The 19655-nt window shown below is 30.4% G+C and overlaps 4 protein-coding genes across 4 annotated transcripts in view; 1 reads left to right on the top strand and 3 right to left on the bottom strand.

The window, feature by feature from the left end:
* Positions 1-1881, bottom strand: part of LOC139514401 (exportin-5-like) — a 44884-nt gene extending 43003 nt beyond the window's left edge. Inside the window, exon 1 of the mRNA XM_071303587.1 lies at positions 1678-1881. Within this exon, the coding sequence (XP_071159688.1) occupies positions 1678-1779 (102 nt within the window). The 5' untranslated portion in view covers positions 1780-1881. The remainder of the gene's footprint in view (positions 1-1677) is intronic.
* On the top strand, positions 1872-19436 carry LOC139514403 (uncharacterized). Its single transcript, XM_071303590.1, has 2 exons — positions 1872-2005; positions 14974-19436. Exon 2 carries the CDS (start codon positions 14994-14996, stop codon positions 16548-16550), a length of 1557 nt encoding a protein of 518 aa, XP_071159691.1. The 5' UTR covers positions 1872-2005; positions 14974-14993; the 3' UTR covers positions 16551-19436.
* LOC139515337 (uncharacterized) lies at positions 2224-5670 on the bottom strand. Its single transcript, XM_071304902.1, has one exon. It carries the CDS (start codon positions 5668-5670, stop codon positions 2224-2226), a length of 3447 nt encoding a protein of 1148 aa, XP_071161003.1.
* Positions 6234-8459, bottom strand: LOC139515336 (myosin heavy chain, clone 203-like). Its single transcript, XM_071304901.1, has one exon. The coding sequence runs from the start codon at positions 8457-8459 to the stop codon at positions 6234-6236; it is 2226 nt and encodes a 741-aa protein (XP_071161002.1).
* Positions 19437-19655: the final 219 nt, after the last annotated feature.

Below are 19655 nucleotides of genomic sequence, written 5' to 3'. Positions count from 1 at the left end.
ACACCTCTTGTACACAAAATCGTCTCCCCGCATCTACAACTATTTCTCTCTTTTAAACTACTCTAGTAACCTAATATGGTTAAATGACTCTGAACAAAGAAATATTCTACAGGAGCTATATTACAGGAGCCCGGACCCCAGATCTAAGGTCAACCAAAGCTAAGGTCAATCGAGACACCTGTATAAACTTAGCAACGGGGCACCAGCTGATTACATGATTGATTTGACATTTAACACCTTTGATGGCCTTTAATCTGTTGATCACTTTATCATGGATTAATTAGTGTTATCACTACAATATACACGGGTCAATGTTTACTTTGCAATTTCCTTCAATCCAGACAATTTTTTAACCTTCGTTTCTAAAGGTTTTAATTTTTCAATTTCTTTTTTAGAAAACTAAAATCCCACGAATTTAAAAACCCACGAACATGTAAATATTGCTCAAACCACGAAAATTGATACCCACAAATTAAAGAACTTTCACAGTACTTATTGGAAAAAACATCAAATTATATAATATTATGTCATGTATGTCTGGAAATGAATGTCACGGAATAGGAGTTCCTTCATGATATAAGTTCCAAATGGAAAAAATATTCTGGAATATTATTTCCACAGGAATAAATATTACAGAAGATGGTCCTAACGGAATAAATAGTATAGAATATTTGTTCCATGAGGTACAGGTATTATGACATTGTTTATAACAAAGTTTCCACTGGAACTTCTGTAAGGTGGAACAAATTTTTGTTGACACTTTCACTTCCTGTATAGGTAGGAAGCCATATCAATGAAGAGAATTGATCTGATACAAGTATATATATTTATAAATGACGTTTTACTTTGCATACATTGTATTTAAAAACTCCAGTTTAATTATCTATTGCATGGCCGTACCTTGACCTATAATTGTTTACTTTTATAAATTTTTATTTGGATGGAGAGTTGTCTCATTGGCACTCATGCCACATCTTCCTATACCTATGTACATAGAATGTTACGTGACTATTTCATGTGCATTCCAACATACTTCTGATCTGATAAATAATTTTACTCAAAAATATATTGTTACTTTTTTTCTTATGCCTTTTTTTCCTGTGACTTTTTTTCCTAGGGATTTTGTGACTTTTTTCCCGTGAATTTTTTTCCGTTTACCAATATACCACATCAGAAGAATAATCTGAATCAAAAAAGACAACCACAAACATGACAAATATTATGGAGAAAGAAGTTGGTCTTTATAGAGAAAATTTACCCATAGATTCAAGACAGATGCATCGTCGGAATAAGGAGCTGTCGGAATAATAATTGTCAGACTAATGGTATGTCACCGATTTAAGGAGGGGGCAGGGGGCCCAGCCTCCTCTTTTGTTAGATCGTTTTGGTTGATTATATGTCGCCAATATAGGGAATCACTTAAGCATGACTGAAGCAGGCCCCTCTTGGACAGACAGTAGACCAACTTAACGAAGATTGTGGGTTCGCCACAATATGAAAAAAGTATGGCTGAAAAGGTTATGTGGGCGAAACGACCTGTTGACGAACTAGTAGTGTGGACGAAAAATCTTGAAAGCTGCTACAACGATCCAACGTAGGAATTTGAAAAAAATAGCAATTCAAGACTTCATAAATAACTTATATTTATGGCTATCGAACCGTATGATATCCATGTACCTGTTGGGCAGACTGTCGATCCTGTTGTGCTGCTATTGGATTCATGACAGTTTCAACTGCAGAAACCAACGTCGGCACCATAACTGAAACTTGACTTTCCATGCTTTATTTTCAGTCCAAAGTCATCACATTATTAATTACAGCAAACGCTGTTTGGAACAGAACCCGCCGGTATTATCACCGGAAGTTGTCAAGTCGTCTCCCTTATCAACTTCCGCTTTTTGTGAAAGTTAAAAATTTAAAGTCACCTCTTTGTGTTCAACATCGTATTGAAAGTTCACTATTCAACTTATAATGACTTTGGTACACCACTAGAATTTGAATGACAGTATGTAAAGTTTGTTAAAGTCTAAAGACACATGACACACGACAGAGAGAGAGGCAATACACATCAAATCAAATATGTTTATTGGATAATCAATATATATGTACAGTGCACAATTGATGTCTTCCACACAATGAACAGATATTAAAACAATTAATACAAAATAAATGCATATACATTAGAAATAATATCTGGACAGAGCTAATATAAGTTGTAAAACATTAATATAGTTCAAAAGCTTTTTCAATAAAAGTACAGATAGCTTTTGTATCAATTTTATTTAAAGGATACATAATGTTATGTAGAATAGTAGATTCCTTTTCCCTTTTATTTAAATCCGAGGGGTCGATATTTAATTTTTTGAAGAGATCTTGTCTTAAAATTGAAAACTTTTTACAGTATAAAATGAAGTGTTTTTCATCATCTAATAAATCACAAGTCTGACAAAGTCTTGAGTTATGCGGAATTTTTGGTCTATGATAACGACCTTTTTCTATTAAAAGAGAATGTGCACTAATTCTTAACTTAGTCAAATTTTTACATAGTGCTTTTGGAATATTAAAGTCAAGATATTTTTGAAGAGAAAAATTTGTGTAACAAAATGAAAAATATTTAAGCTTTGAGTCAGAATTGTAATTAGAATAATTTTGAAGCTGTTCTTTAATTAGTTGGATGGTTTGATCGTGTATTTTCAATTCTAGATTTTCATTTTCCAAATTCTTTACATCCAATTTAAATTTTTTGCAACTATAATCAATAAATGAATACCATGATTTTGACCCCTCTTTGAAAAGTCCTCTATCTACTTTATACACTTCAGCAAGAAATCTATCAGATGGAAGTTGTTGCAGTCTTATGAAATATTTAAAAGCCAATTTAGTAATAAAATTAATAATTGGTAATCTTCCTAATTCACACCTGGAGGCTAAATTTGATGCCTTTTTATGTACTCCAAGTAGATATTTACAAAATTTATTATGTATTTTTTCAAATGGTATATTATCTTTATTTAAATCTTTTAAAGTAAAATCGGATATCCAAACTTCTGATCCATAGGTTGTAATAGGTCTAATTAGAGAATCAAATAACTTTAGCTTAAGCTTGGTACCAGAGTAATTATAATCTAGAATATTTGATTTAAGACTAAATACTGCTTTAAGAGCTTTATTATACATATGTTCTGCGGCATGCTTTAAATTGCCATTAAATGAAATCAGCATTCCAAGATATTTATATTTATCGACTGTTTCTATATTTTGACCATTAATTTTAAATTTGATGGCAGATTTTTTCTTGCCCTTACTAAAAATCATAACTTTAGTTTTAGTAATATTGACTTTCAACTTCCATCTGTTACAATATATTCCCAGGCTGTCCAGACAAGCTTGTAAACCCTTTTCACTCTCTGACAGTAGAATTAAATCATCTGCATATTGTAAACAATTAAATTGTGTTGTAATGAGTGACACAGGAAATGTTTTTGAAAAATCAAATATTTTTGGCAGATCATTAGTGTATATATTAAATAACAGAGGGCTAAGACCATCACCTTGTCTAACACCCCTATTGGCTCTATGAGCTTCTGAAATAAAGTTTTCTTTTTTTACCACAAACTTTGAATTAGAGTACATATGTTTAATTATCTTATAGAAATTTCCTCCAATTTTAAGATTTAATAGTTTTTTAAGTAATCCTGAGTGCCAAACAGAGTCAAAAGCTTTAGAGAGATCTACAAAACAAGCAAAAATAGGCTTTTTTAATTTGTGTAAATATTTATTTATCAAAGTTTTAATAGTGAAAATATGATCTGCAGTTCTATAATCTGGTCTGAATCCTGCTTGAAAGGGATTATAAAGATTATTTTCTTCCATATATTTATGCAGTCTTTTCTGTAATAATGAGGTGAAAAGCTTGCCAAGACAGCTGGTAAGGCTAATACATCTATAATTATCGCATATGTTTATGTCACCATTTTTGTGTAAGAAGGAAGTACAAGATAAATTCCAAGCATCTGGAAATTTTCCGCTTGATAAAATTCTGTTAAATAAATTAACAATAGGTAAAAGTAATAGGTCTTTTCCATATAAAAGGAATTCATTATATATAAGGTCTATTCCTGGTTGTTTATTCTTCTTAAGTTTTTTAATGCCATCTCTGACTTCTTTACAAATGAATGCATAATCTAAATGTTTATTATTAATATTTTCAATTTCTATCTTCGAGATATCTAAATCAGTATTATTTTCTTCATAAAGCTTTTTTAAGTAATTTGACATTTCAGATAGAGGTATAGGATTTTCTTCTCTATTTGTATTTTTCTTCAGATTATTAATGGTTTTCCAAAATAATTTAGGGTTATCTTGATGAAGAGAATCTAATTTATCAATTATATCTGTTATAAATTTCTTTTTTGTATCTTTTAGTAATTTTTTGTACTCCCTTCTTAACTGGTGGTATGATGTTTTTAAATCATGATTATTAGGATGTTGTTGTAATCTACTTCCAAGATTGTTAAGTTCCCTTTTAAAAAATTTACAATTTCCATTAAACCATTTCTGTTTTCCTTTCTTTTTCTTTCTTTTCCCCTTGAATGGTCTAAAATTAAATGTTTTATTTGCTGAGTCTAAAATTATATTGCTCAGATTTTCAGATAAATTATTTATATCCATTTCAGGATTATTGACTTCTAGTAAAAATTGATCAATTAAAAGTTTTGAATCTTGTACGGCTTCTACAAATTTTTCTCTTGAGCCTGATTCCAAATTGTATTTACCTGGAAGAAGATCACAATCCTTAGTATTAATGTTGTTGTTAATTTGTGAGTATATATAATTACTGTTGTTTTTTAAACCAGTCCATAATAAACTATGGTCTGAAAGCTCATTTGGTGGAAAGACATGTAAATAAACAAATTCATGAAAAATATCTTCAGAAACTAAAAAATAATCAATACTACTACTTCCTCTTGGACAGTAGTAGGTATGGAACCCCAGCGAGTCACCGTCAATTCGACCATTAAGTATTCTCATCTTTGATTCTATACAAAAATCTATTAGCATTTTTCCCTGTTCATTTATCTCAGGATCAAGGTTGTTTCTTTTGGGTAAAATTAGATCTGATGTATAATTTGTAGGTAAATTGGACTTGCCCTCAGAATTCTGGTGGTAGTCTGTCTCATCAAGTTCTATATAATCTATTAAATTAGCAGTTCTACTATTACAGTCTCCCATGATTATAACTTTACCCAATTCTGAGTATTTATTCACTAAACTAGATAATGAATCAAAAATTTTATCGTTTTCTGGACATACTGACTTTGCCCTTGGATTTATATATACACAGCCTAAAAAAATATCATGTGTAAGACCACATTTATCTTTGTCTAATTTAATAAAGATGTAGTTTTTACTTTGGGCTATTTTAATGATAGCATTACTTTTTTTGAATTCATTTTTAAAATAAAGAATGATTCCACCTGATCTTCGTCCTCTTTTACCTTTTTTCTTAATTCCAGGTTGGTGAAAGCATGTATAATTTTTAAAAGATATCGATGACTCGCCGTGGGTCCATGACTCCACTATTCCAAAAATATCAAATTTACTACAATTTATATCATTTAACTTTTGACTAGAGAAACCATTTATATTCCAGCATCCTAGCTGAAGCATTTTATGTATATATATATTAAAACATAACCACAATACTGATTTTGTGAGACCCGATGACATTGATTAGCATTTTCATTATGTATAAACAAGCATCAATCATATAAGTTGTAATGAAAGGTGTGAATTTTTTATATTTCACTTGTGTGTGTAAATTGTCATTAATAATATAAAGTTGCAAATGTGTGTAAAGAGGCATAACTCTGACTGTTTAAAAAAGTACTGTAATATTACAATTAAATAGGCATACCTGGTCATACATCTTGTTGTTTATTGTACACAATTATTTTTGATATTATAATGTGTAAAGGATGACATATATTTGCATACTAATGAAAATTAAAATAGTTTTAAAGATTCAGTAAAAACCTCATGTGAAATGTTTTCTCCATTGGATACAAAATGTGTAAAAAGGAGGCATAATTCTGATTGGGTGAATTAAGTTATAATATTATTACAATATTATCAAATTGGATTCAATAGACATACACACACATTAATATTAACATAACAAACAATAATAATAATTCTATCAAAGTGAAATTATTTCGAGTGTTATTGATAATTTATATATTCAGTAACCGCATCAGTACATTTCTCTCGTTCGGACTTAATCCAGGGTTGCTTTGTGGATTTCTGCTGTAAAAAGGATCTTCGGATCCTTTATATTGATTGTTCCTATTTAGAGGATCTTGGAATCCTTTAAATCGATTGTTCCTATTTAAAGGATCTTGGAATCCTTTATATCCATTGTTTCTATTTTGAGAACGTTCTGGTCCTTGGTTTGTTGTGTAATTGGAATATGATTCCATCCCAAGGTGTTCATTCAAGTTATTTTTGATCATTTTGGCAAGTTCACTAGTGCCCAGTGCTGTAAAGTGTACTCCATCACTAAAAAAGTATTCATTGAGTTTGTTGATGTATGGATTTTTGAGAATGTAAACTTTATTGGATGCCAGATGTCGAAGTTTGAAATTTATTTCATCCACATTGTTGTTAAATACTTCTTGCTTCAGCCTATGAAATAAAGGCGACACATGTAGCTTACTATTTGGATTTTTTTCTTGGAATTCACTTATGAGGCTTTCAACTTCTTTCATTATTTTTTCCGCTGATGATCTTGCTTTAGATAGATCATTGCTGCCGACAATAACGACCACATTGTCGCTTTGTATTGTTGTATTTAAGATGAATTCTTTTGCACCATTAACGTTCTTTTTTCCTTCTGTCAAAATATGAATTTTTACCTTTTTGTATTTGTAGAGTCTTTTCTCTTTTAAATAATTTGCATGGGAGTCTGATATAATAAGTAGATCAACTTTATTATCAGTGGTTTGAGTATCTTCGTATTTTTTGTCTTTTTGAATACTTTCTAATTTTGTTGGTATTTCTTTCTCTTGAAGTATTGAAAACCGATTTTGAGTGTGTACATTATATGACGTATTTCCTATTTCCTTTTCACACTCCTCTTTTTCAATTATAGCTGGTTTATGTTTGTGGTGTTCCAAGTCTTTAACTCGAAGTTCAAGTTGATGTATTATGTGAAGTTTTTCTATAACTTCTTCTGATTTTTCTTGTAACTGTCTGTTGTAGTGATCAAAGTCCTTTGATTTTTCAGTGATAAGTTTTTCTATTGTTTGATCTTTTTGATCTAATTGCTTTTGTAATGCCCTGATTGTTTCTTCTTTTGCCTCTTTTTCTCTCTCTAGGCTTTGTATTTTTATTTGGGGCATCTCACTATTGTCATTTGTAGAATTTGTTTTAACTTGAGTTTCAACTGCTATGATTTTTTGGTTCATAATTTCTATAATTGGTTGAATGTTATCTATATCTATTCTGCATGAGTAGAGATTACAGATTTTTCCTTCTATTCTCTGGATGGAAGATGTCAAATTTTGATTTAATTCTATTTGTTTGTCTAGTTTCTCACTTAATTTCTTAATATCAGTTGATCTTGTTTGCTTTGACTTCCTAGTGGGGCTAGGATTGCACACTTTGTTCAAACTAACTGGATCCAAGTCTATTAGGGTAGTATTTAAAGGGTCCAGTTCATCAGTAGATTTATCACCGAAGTATTCATTTGTATTGTCAAGTGTTTGATCTTCACTGATTGATTCTTTTGTTTCATCTTTTTTTGACGGGGAAGGAGATACATGTACCTGTAGCTCAGATTCTGTATTTAATTCTACAGTTTGTTTTAATTTTGTTTCAGATTCATTTATTACTTTTTTGAGTTTGGTGTCTGAATCTTGGTCTTCTTCACGTTCTATGTTTGTTTTGATTGGGTCTTTGTTATCAAGATTGTCATTTTGGTCCTTACTTCGGCATGCATTAACAAATTCTAATAGTTTAGGGAATTCCTCTTCACCAAAAACAGTATACCCATTTCCTTGAATAGTAATTGTTCCAGTTTTCAAATATATCTTTATAAGAAAAAGTCTTGGGTTATCTACTTTTGTCATCTTGTCATTATCTACCTTTATTTGTATTTCATGTGTTTTCTCAGAGTTAATTTCTTCCCAATTTATGCTGAATTGTTTATTTTTTCCCAATTGTTCCCAGTATCTCATTGTCATACTTTTTATCCAAAGATGTAGTCTTTCCTTACTGGTATGAAAACTGTACATACTTGCTTTTGGTTTATATTGGTTTATTTTGATAGTTTCATACGGAATTTTCTCGATTTTGGATGGTTCAAAGGGAGGTAATTTAAGAGACTGAATGTATTCATCGTAATTAAAAGTTGAGTTATCACTGGTGAACGGGAACGGTGGCATTTCTAAGGAGCTCATCTTGAATTGTTTGTAAATATCTTGTTTATTTGTAGCTATGACTCACTCTTGTCAGTATTGTGATCATTTTATTGTTTAGAGCATGGACGCTGCCATCTTTTCCTTCAACCGGAAATTTTTTATCATGCATGAACATTATGAAGAAGAAAAAACAACATAAAAGCAAACGATTCTAATTTAATTTTGATATTCTAAACTCATTTGATTACAAAATATGTCGACCTGTGTACTGTCACCTCTGCGTAAAGCAACATGTCTTCCTGCAGACTGTCACCTCTACATAGGTAACATGTCTTTCTGCTGACCGTAGCACTAAAATGAGTCTCATTGTGGTCTAGTAGCTATATATATATATATAGGGTTTAAATCATATCCCGCCAACATATCGAGAAAATGCATTTAATTTGCCACTGGACATTTAAACAACCATCCATCCTTCAAAGATTTTTTATACACCTTATCGCTATTTGGAAATCTGTCCTGCGTGAACTTTTGACGTCATACATTGACATACAACAATATTTTTTTCATTTTAGCATCAGATATTTTCTATTACAATGTATTATGACTTCAAAATTTTATGGGAACTTTTGTGATGTCCAGTAATGGCAGACAAATAGTCATTATAGTGATAAGATGTATTCATTCACATGTACTAGTAGAAATCAGCTGATATCTTCAATTGTAAGGCTTTAAAGTCTTTGAGTAAGGTACATGTATGCTCTCAGCTTCTTTTCTCTTCTTAATTTTATACTCCTTACTTTCATTTTGTGTTTTACATTGCCATGATGGTTTAGATCTTTTCACAAGGGTTTGAGGTAAAAAATTTATGGTCAATTTATAAAACTACAACTGTAGCTCATAGGTAAAGAGGGGGGCAAGGGGGATCCATTAACAGCAAAGCAGCAAATTTGTTTGGATGAAAACAGATTTACAAGGAATTGAAAAGGGTTAAAAACAGATAACAAATTTCAAATATTTTATTCCAAGATACAAACACATTAAACATGACAATTTATGCAAATACAACATAAAGAAAACTTTTCAAGTACTAATTATATATATAATATAATATCACAGTATTATACTTATGGTAGACCAACTGACATTAGATTTTTATTACGAAGTTCAAAAGCTTGACTTAAATAATTACATATTTGTCTGGTGTCAACCAGATTTACTGGGTTAAGTAAATAAATCGTTGATTTAATATCATCATCATTATTAAGGTTTTTGAAAATATCAAACATCTCTCGAAGGTTTTTATATAGAGGACAATATAAAAGAAAATGAACTTCATCTTCCACTTTATCTTTACAAAGTTAACAGTAAATGAAATATAGAAATCAGTCAGGTACAGGACCAATCAAGGATATCTTATCATAATCCATTGTAATTCCATTTTCTATGAACATGTACAATGTACACAATGTATTTAGAGCTATGATAATATTTTTTTATTATCCAAAACTATTAGACTCAACCCTTGGACCGCTATCTTTTGTAGATGATTTACTTTTGAGTAAAAAGGTTTACAGAACAGTATAAATAAATTTAGTAGTTAATATAACTGTGAAAATTGGCAACTTACTATGAATATAAATAAAACTAAAACTTTGATGTTCAAATGTTTACAGCAAATACATTCTCATAACAACAGATATCCAAATAAAATTAGTCTAATAACATGAATAAAGAATAGAACAATATAAACAGCTGACAGGAAATATATTTTCAGAATTAAGAAAGATTTAAATTGCCCCAAAACAGCATTTATAACAGCTAAACCCCTGCTCCCCCTTTTCAGTTAAGGCTAAAGCTACCTGTACTGTATAGGTTTTTTTTCATATATTTTCCAAGGCCTTAAAAAAAATATGTTTGTTTGCCTTAAAGGGATAATTCTCGATTTTTAGCTTTTCATCTTATTATGTTCATAATACAATAAAAAACATATTCACCAAGTTTTATTTTGATATGAAAAGTAATAAAGAAGAAAATTGGGAATTATTAATTTTATTTTTTCAAACTTCCTGACTTATGTGACGTAGTTTAAGTCTTGTTGCATGTTGGGAGTGAAATTAATCTCATTTAAGTCTTGTTCGTTAACCATCTAATAACGCCATTTAAAGCGCATCGACGACTTTTGGTGTAGCTATTAACCAATGAAAAGTGAGTGATAGCCATGCAACTTTTAAAATTAGATTGTAGGATTTATGTGTGGATTTTTTATACGAATTTTAGTAATTAAAGTAAATAATACAATAGAACATTTTTATGATTTTTTTCTACAAATACTTTAAACAAACATATGAAACTGACATGATCGATAGTGTATTAAAAAATACATGTTTGTATTCTGAACTTTTTGCTTCATTCCAGCAAACATTTTCACTTGCTTGTACTGTGGAAATAAAATGTGTATTAATTTGTGACACTTAGTGAATGTTGAATGCATAGTTAAACTCAAGGTAATAAGATTAGCATTATGTAATTCTAATCTTTTGATCTTCATTCAGTGACATCTAGGCGTCAGGGTTCACCATTTCAGGTGTGAACAACATTTCGTATGAATGATATACGGGAGTCAGTTATAGTTTTAGACACAGAAATGTAAGAAAAAGAATTATAATTAATTTACGGGAGTAATAAGGTCGCACAATAACTGGATAGCTGTTGTATATTTTTATATATTTTGCATAAGCTCACTTTTAAATGTATTATGACTTCTGATTACTTTTGTAAAGATAAAATACTGAATTATTTTAATTGAATAAATTTATAAATAAAAATAGCCTCCTAAACACGAGTGTATGAACTAAAAATTGTACTTTTTTAAATTAGAATCGGCAAACTTTAATATTTCAAACAGATAATTAACAATTGCAATTATATAATTTAGTCCATTTAAAGCGATCTTTATTTACCTATTTAGGAATTAATGTTCTCATCAAAATATTTTAAATCTCACAACGCATGAATACTTCAGCTATTTGAAAAAAAGATGTTTTAAAAAATTGGCAGGAAATTTAAGGATCTTCTTGGAATGGAATCGAAAAATTACGAATAGATATTCTTTTCAAGTGTGAAAAACGTCAACCATTCATAATCGGGAACATCCTTATTAAAATAGTCTTCGTATCACAACGTATAATACTTTAGCTATTTGACCAACGATGTTTAAAAACAAAAGACAACGAATTTAATGTCATCTTTCCCTATTTTTGAATGTAATGATGTCTGTTCAACTGGCAAGAATACACCTAAAGCGGACAAGCAGTTTATTCTTTAAATTGCTGTCATTCAATATCAAGAAAGAAAATAAATCCCGAAATTGATTTGAAACTGTAATACTCAATAGTTTTCCTAGAAAATATTCACATCCCTTGGGGATTATTAGTGTACGTCCAGTTGCATATATATTACATGAATGTCGGAACAATTGTGATGATGACAAATTTCTTCCTTTATTCGAGAACAATCTAATTGATATATAAATCTGTGATTTTACTATGTTCATAACTTCGATGAACCAAAGCAAGTTATATATCGACCTGTATTTAAATTGAATTGGTTCTCTTTTACTTCTTCTTCTTTTGGTATACAATAGTCTATCGAATTCGTTGATTACATACTGTTGGCATACATGGATTAGTCTATTTACAAAACTTTTACCCCAATTTACACAAAATGTATGTTTCTTTTTTATGTTCAATGTATACATGTATATATTTTAAAATTGCGCTATAGTTCCGTAACTTTCTATCCAGGCGTATAAACGAATCGTCAACAAGTGCCTACATTTTTTTAAATCAATATTTCTGGTATGTTCCAATCTGTCCTTTACTATTGACAACAAGTATATATTACATTTTCCCAAATTAACCCTTGGAAAAAATATGTAAATAGATTTTTATTTCTTCAAATCTTTTTTTTTTGGGGTATTATTTATATTTGTATAAATAATATTCTTTACACCAGAAATGTTATTTATAAACAAGCGTATGAGTTAAGTAATGACTAGTATGTTATATCACTTTCGGACACGCAAGACAGAGATGTATATTATACACCTGATAGTTCAAAATGGAAAGTTATAAGTTATCGGCCGTGTACACTGATCAATACCTACAGAAGTGAAACAATGCATGAACTTGCAAGCCCGACAGGAAATCGCTTGAATACCTGGACGTGTCACCTCACACCCCTCACAATACCTTTGGGAGTAAATTATACCTTTAGCCATGCTGGTGATCAGATGAGGGAAGATCCGAATTTATTTGAATAAAGTTTATTACTTTAAAGAATTATGAACGAATTAGATTTTCGAAAACAATTTCCACGGAACACTTATTTATAATTTGAACTTTGATTTTTTAACTAATTCCTATATTAACAGTTTAAAAATAACAGACTATGGTTATTTAAAAAAAATAAAAAATATTTTCCGTATCAAGTTAGTTAGTCAGATTAAACAACCGTATGATTGACAAGATATCGACACGCATTACGACTACATCGGTTACTGTAGTTTTGGTCCTTTGTGGTTTATAGACATATCGTGATTTTTAATCGGAGAAGATGACAAAATGGCGGAACGCAGAGCATTGATACTCAAAACTTAAAATCGATGGTGATCTCTTATCTAGCGGAATAAAACTTTAATATCTATAAATTTGAGCATTTTTATACAGAATGGACATAATATCAATTTTTGATTTTTTTGCGAAGTTTCCCTTTAACCCTACCTACCCAGAAAATAGCTGCATTCTAAAAATCTTTTATTGTCCTGTTCTGAAAAAGTTTTTTTTAAATGTTTAAAAGATAGAAAGGAAGACTAAAGAACATTTGACACTTTCATTTCTCTTTTCCGAATAAAAAAGAAAATGCCTACCTACATGTACCTTCCCACTGTCTCTACCTTAAAATATTTTAAGTGTTGCCTAATCTAATTCTATGTTTATATTGTATATTGATGTGCTGGTTAAGATTTTGATCCTCTGAACCCGCTTAACAGGTTTATCAAGTTGGTTACCATTATAATTTTGCTCTTGTTTCTCCAGTTTTTATGCCTTATACTTTGTTTAATAAAGTTGCTCTTTTTGCATGTGGATAGCACATTAATTTTTTCATTCATTTAGATAGCAGGTTAGGAGGACTCAGATTAAATCATTTATTATTCAGGACTTAAGATGTTTCAGGCATTTTTTGTTTACATTAACATCCTTTGGTCTCTAGTGTATAGTTGTCTCATTGGCAATCTCTTTTATTTAAACAGTACTCGCTGCACATAGTCTAAAAAGTAACCGACATCAAACATTTGATCTCAAGCATTTGCTGGGATCATAAACCATGTCCCTCTATGAAAGTTAAATGCTGAATTTAATTAGCTGGTGGCAAACTAGATGTGTAATTCATTGCTACAGGTGTTAACATACATTTTGTATCATCACCTGGAAAGTTACATACATGTGTGTATCTATGTAATACTAGAGTTATTCCCCTTAGAGCACACACTTTTTTTTTTATACTTATTTACTATAAATTGTAATGAGATTGTTTAAATGTTATTCTTTGTTTTATGTACATGTATGTTATTATTGACTAATGTTCATAATTGAGCTTTCTTTAATAAAATACTTTGTATTTTATATTTCATCTTTGTTGCGTCTTAATCGGTTTCAATTTACAGTAGGTTTGATTAGCCTTCTATTTGTGCTGTCAAACAGCATGAACAGGCCTAGGTCTGAGGCTAGTTTTTAACCCAAAAAAAGTGAGCAATTTTACATTGGTTACTTGAAAACCAAAACATTTTTGACTTACTTATTAAACCTCCTCATGCATTGTCATGTGGTCTAAGCAGTTTAACAAGCCAATACATGTATCATAATTTCTCATTTGTTTCATTACTGATCATTACTGATAATCAGAAACACTGTAAATTCAAAATTGTTTGACTTCAACAAATACGACTTAGTTAAATACATATTGTTACAGGTAATCTTTGTTTAAAAACATGTCATGCAAATGTAGTATATATGTCTTTGGAGAAGAAAAATCAATAATACAGGAAATGGAAAGTAACAGCTTTTGTATATTTTACCTATTTCTTTCCACAGTATTTCTTCAAGTAAAGGCATGAGCACTAATATATTTTTCATTTTCAAAGCTTCAGGTCAGCTGCAAAAACCCCAAGGTACCTTATAGTGGGTTATTTTCGCGGGTGTAAAATTTCGCGATTGTCATTGAATAAGGTATACAAAATATTTTGGCGGATTCAAAACTTTTATCAATACCTTTGCATGTGCAGTTTTAAATTGGCGGAATTTATTTGGGCGATTTTGTTCTATCCGCGAAAAATAAGCGAAAATTTGCACCCCATGAAAATAACCCGCTTTACGGTAACAGGTTGGAAATGTTACCATAATAGAGTCACTGACATTACCTTTGTGTATACATTTTAAATTTTTTATGTTTTGTCTTGTAGATATTAAACAAATTTAAATTTCTATTTCAGATTGATTTTCCCCATTCAGAATGGCAAAACGTAACTACAGTGGTTCATTTAGAGGAAGACCTCAGGGTAATAGATTCCAGTATGGAGGACCATATCCACAACAAGAAGTACTCAATGCTAGACATAGCTTTTCTATGCAGTTCTATAACAATACCAATCGGTCTATTAGGAGTCTCAAAATGAAAATGAGCAATAGCATTAATTTCTTTCACAGAGAACAAATAGAGTCGGTAATTACAGAAGCATTTGGTGCATTCCAGGCAGACTCAGATCATGAAGAGGAAAGAAGACCAATAGAAGGATGTGAATCTGTTCAAATGAATGAAAGAAAGATAGATATACACACAATAAAGGAGGAAAACATAGGTAAAGAGTCTGAAAATAAGGCATTGAATGTATCAAACAAAAACAGTACAATCCCTAACCTTATAAAATCACCTAGCAGTACAAACTTAAATTCTTCCAGTGAACCACCAGTTAAGAGACAGAGATTATCTATTGACAGTGAAACATCAAACTCCAATGATAATCAGCCTTTGTCTAATGTTGACCCGAATGGTAATATACAAAATGGTTCAGTAACCATTAAAGAATCAGTAAGTTTTATAGAGAATGCGTCCAGCAGCTCTCAGAATAACAACATATTCAATGGTAGCTTTGGCGATATAAATATTGTTATATCAAGTGATGATGAAGAAGAGGGAAAGTTGTCTGACGAAGAGGAAATTGACTTATGTTTGATGTGTGACCTCTGTTTACATGTCATCAGAGGTTGTGACAAGGTTAGCGAACAGCTGATGAAAAGCCATTTCGTTGATGCACAACATAATGCTGCCAGTCTTATAGAAGCCAAAATAGAAAGCGATAAAATAATTCCTAGGTATGTTGAAGACAGACATTGCATGGCTAACAATTCTATAGATACTAATATAATACCACTATGTCCTCAATGTGATATGATCCATGGAAGCATATGGACTTGTGCTTTACATTTTCAACAGAAACATGATGCAAATGAATGTGGTGTTTATGGATTAGGCAAAGTTGTTAAAAGGATGGTAGTCGAGGTGTCTCCTGTACACATTTGCCCAACATGTAAACAGGAATTTCCAAGTGGTAGCAAATTGCACAAACACTGGAAGACTAAAAAACACTTTCCATTCACAGAACCATCAAAGAATCAGATCACAGAGTTTCTATGCAAAGAATGTGGGAGGAAGGAGCAGTCTTTTATATTTATGAGAGGACATATGCTTGGTGCACACACTAGTAAATATACTGGATGTGCAGCATTAATGCAGATATTATATATAGAGAAAACATCCAGGCTCTGTCTACTGCCATCCAAGCCAATGTCTGTAGATAGACAACTTGCTGACAATAAACGATTGTTTACACAAACTGTAAAAGGTATGGGTAAAAAAAAGAAAAAACGATTAAGGAAGTCAGTGTTGCCATCAAAGGCAGATATTGTATATTACACAACAGGTGTAGATGAGCACAAAGATAGATATGAAAAATTTGTCAGTAATCACTTACATTATAACAGGTATCACTATACTGTACCACAATCATGAGGGCAACATCTATAATTAGACATCTCTGTAGATACATGTAAGACACACCATTTTGGGGTTTTATGGGTTGCTTTTGTGTTAAGTGTTTCCCTTATACCTAAACATTCTTAAATCTTATTGCGAACCCAATTGTACCTTTCCATAGATTCACCTGATAGTTACCTGTCCATTTAAACTTTTGGCAGTTCATTTGTCCCATTGAACAAATACAACAGACATTGTTCTCTGTATAGTTTATTCGCCTACTGAGTAATAAATTTATCTGCTAAATAGATAGAAATAACATGTTTAACTTAATTAAACTGCAAGTGATTTTGGGTTTATTATATTTTCAATCTGTTGAATGTAAACACTGATTCAAACTTTGATAAAAGTTGATTTCTGACAAAATTTTCAACATGCGTACATCATTCCTATTTCAAAAAAACAATTTTGACCAAAAAATACTAAAAAAGGTGATGTTAAAAGGCCTTCTTAAAAGTATTCTATAACTAAACAAAAAGTAGAAACATGCAAATTTTTATAGGAACAATACTTAAGTTTTTCAAAATTCAACTTTTTATGATTAAATTAGTGTTTATTTTGTACAGATTAAAAACAATATTATTAAAATTGAATAAACACAAAATCATATATGCATTTAATTAATGTTAAGCATGTTATTTCTATGTATTTAGCAGATATATTTTTACTCCGGTAGATTAATCAATGAGTGATAGATTTCTCTTCGAACATATAGAAGAAATTTAAAGGTCCTGGTGACTAAACTATTCAGAGAACAGTACCTGTTGTATTTGTTCAATGGGACAATAGAACTGTCGAAAGTTAAAATGGACAGGTAACTAACTATCAGATGAATCTATGGACAGGTACAATTGGGTTCGCAATAATACAGATCAGCATTACTACTTGTAATTGTTACGTAAGTGGTGCATTAATTTGACCAGTCATTTATCTTTGTTTAGTGTTTAAAGTGTTTAATGTTAAAAGACAGTATTGATTAAAGAGCATTCCTCCCCCTAATTTCACTATTTGCTGTATGGAATAATTGCAAGGTATACATGTATATTAATAAGAAGATATGCATCTGAATTTGACCTAGCTAAAAAAAAAAATGTCAATGTGAAGTTTCTGTATTGTAATTTAAGGTCCTTAATATACACAATAGGCAAACTATATTTTAGTGTATTGAATGCTTTAAAGGTGTACATTTTGTAAATGTCTGTTTAGGAGGGTTCATCTGACATTGACCTCATTTACATGGATCATTGATAATGTAATGTTAATTGTTTATGCAATATTTTCAGTAAAACATTTCAACAGACAACATGAATTCAATGATGATTATATTATAAAAGCACGGGGAGAATTTTTGAATGTGCAACCATTATTCTCATTTTGTGCAGATATAGAAACTGTTAATAATATTAGTCTCTTTGAAGTTTCACAAAAAATTAGCAAAATTATGTAAATGTACAAAGACTTTTTTCTTTTCAAAATTTAATATCTAATTTCTTACAATTTTTGTTTAATATTATTTTATCAAATGGTTACAGTATACAATTGTATAAGGTGAAGACTGTGTCATCCCTTTCATTTACCAATAAAAATAATCTTATTTTAAACATAATGTAAAATGAATAAAAAAAATCTATTTAGCAATTTCAGGGATTATTCATACCTCCTTTATTGTTGACCTTGGGCAAGCTGCTTCTAGTGTAAACTCATTTGAGTATTCAAACAATTTGAAAAATGAGATAAGCATCTAGCATTTTTAAATATTTTAGTTTGAAATATTTCTCAATCTTGTTCCATTTCTCAGTTAAACTTATGCAGTGGTACAATAGTATAGTGCTACAGACAATTTTTTTTTATCTGAATTTGATTTAAAGCATGTGTGAGTCAACAGAAGAAGTGGGTTAGAATTCATTAAGACCAAAAACTAAACACCTTCTCTTAGATATTTGTTTGAAGTTGTCACATTACATTTACTGTACCGAAACCAACAGTTCATGTAAAAAAGTTCAAGTTAGCTTATCTTAGGAGTGCCTATGTATCCAAATAGGCTTAATTGCTGTAGGGTGTACATTTTTTAGGTCTTCCCTGGTTTTTATCACATACACAAAATTAAACACTTTCCTTTTATCCATAAATATAAGATATGAAAGTCAATATTATTTGTTTTATTTCTCTTCCATCATAAAAGCATGAAAATTAAAGTACCATGAACACAACTATTGAGAAATCAATTTTATTTAAAGAGATTTTTGTGGATTTGTATGTTCAGGTAAACACATTAAAGACACATCAAAGACATTAAAGAGTTCAAATTGAAGGTTTGTATTTTTGAATTACATGTAATAACCAAGAAGAATTAATTACAAATTTTTCTAACCCACCAAAATTTCAGTTTTTTCAGTAAAATATGTTTAGTAATATTTTTATTTTATAATACAACACAACTCCATCTTTGAACCACTGTACTGCCATCAACATTGTTGCAGAACCATTGAAAGTAAATCAGCTGGGTTGAGTAACATTTTTACCTGATTTAGTGATTTAAATTCCAACAGCTGAGATTTTTTCAAGAAGCTCTAGAAACAATCCTATTGTATCTCAAATCGTTTTAAATAAGTAAAATGTAACAAATTCATAACAAAAAGATGTATTCACTGATACCAATTTTTCTTAATCAAAATGTAAATTAAAAGAGTAATGCTCCTTTCACATAGAGTTTCCATAGAGACTGTGCACAATTGATATCTCTAAGTATGACCATTTAACTTGCCTATTTTGTATTCAAACTGTTGTAAATAATATAAGATATGATGTATAAAGTTTCTTGAATATTGAACTTTGATAAGAAAAATAAAGTTAGTTCAGTTATGCTTTTCTTGTATTATTTCTGTGCACAAATTCAAATAAAAGTGTTGACCAGACAAAGACTGCTATAAATCTTGACTGTCAGTGGGTCATTCAGTTAACATGAAAAGTGTGGAGAATTTCAACAGTGGAAACAAAATATGATAAAAATGGAGAGGCAGTATTGTTTCTTTGGTTATAAATTGTGCAATGAAAACTTCCATGTCAGTTAACATATAGCAT

The sequence above is a fragment of the Mytilus edulis genome, chromosome 3 (assembly GCF_963676685.1).
Source record: "Mytilus edulis chromosome 3, xbMytEdul2.2, whole genome shotgun sequence".
In the NCBI taxonomy this organism is placed as follows: Eukaryota; Metazoa; Mollusca; class Bivalvia; order Mytilida; family Mytilidae; genus Mytilus; species Mytilus edulis.
Note: the sequence above shows the minus strand (reverse complement) of the source record. Positions and strands in the feature narration are given on the sequence as shown.

Coding starts and splice junctions, on each gene's coding strand:
- LOC139514403 (XM_071303590.1), top strand. CDS start 14,994: ATGGCAAAACGTAACTACAGTGGTTCATTTAGAGGAAGACCTCAGGGT.
- LOC139515337 (XM_071304902.1), bottom strand. CDS start 5,670: ATGCTTCAGCTAGGATGCTGGAATATAAATGGTTTCTCTAGTCAAAAG.
- LOC139515336 (XM_071304901.1), bottom strand. CDS start 8,459: ATGAGCTCCTTAGAAATGCCACCGTTCCCGTTCACCAGTGATAACTCA.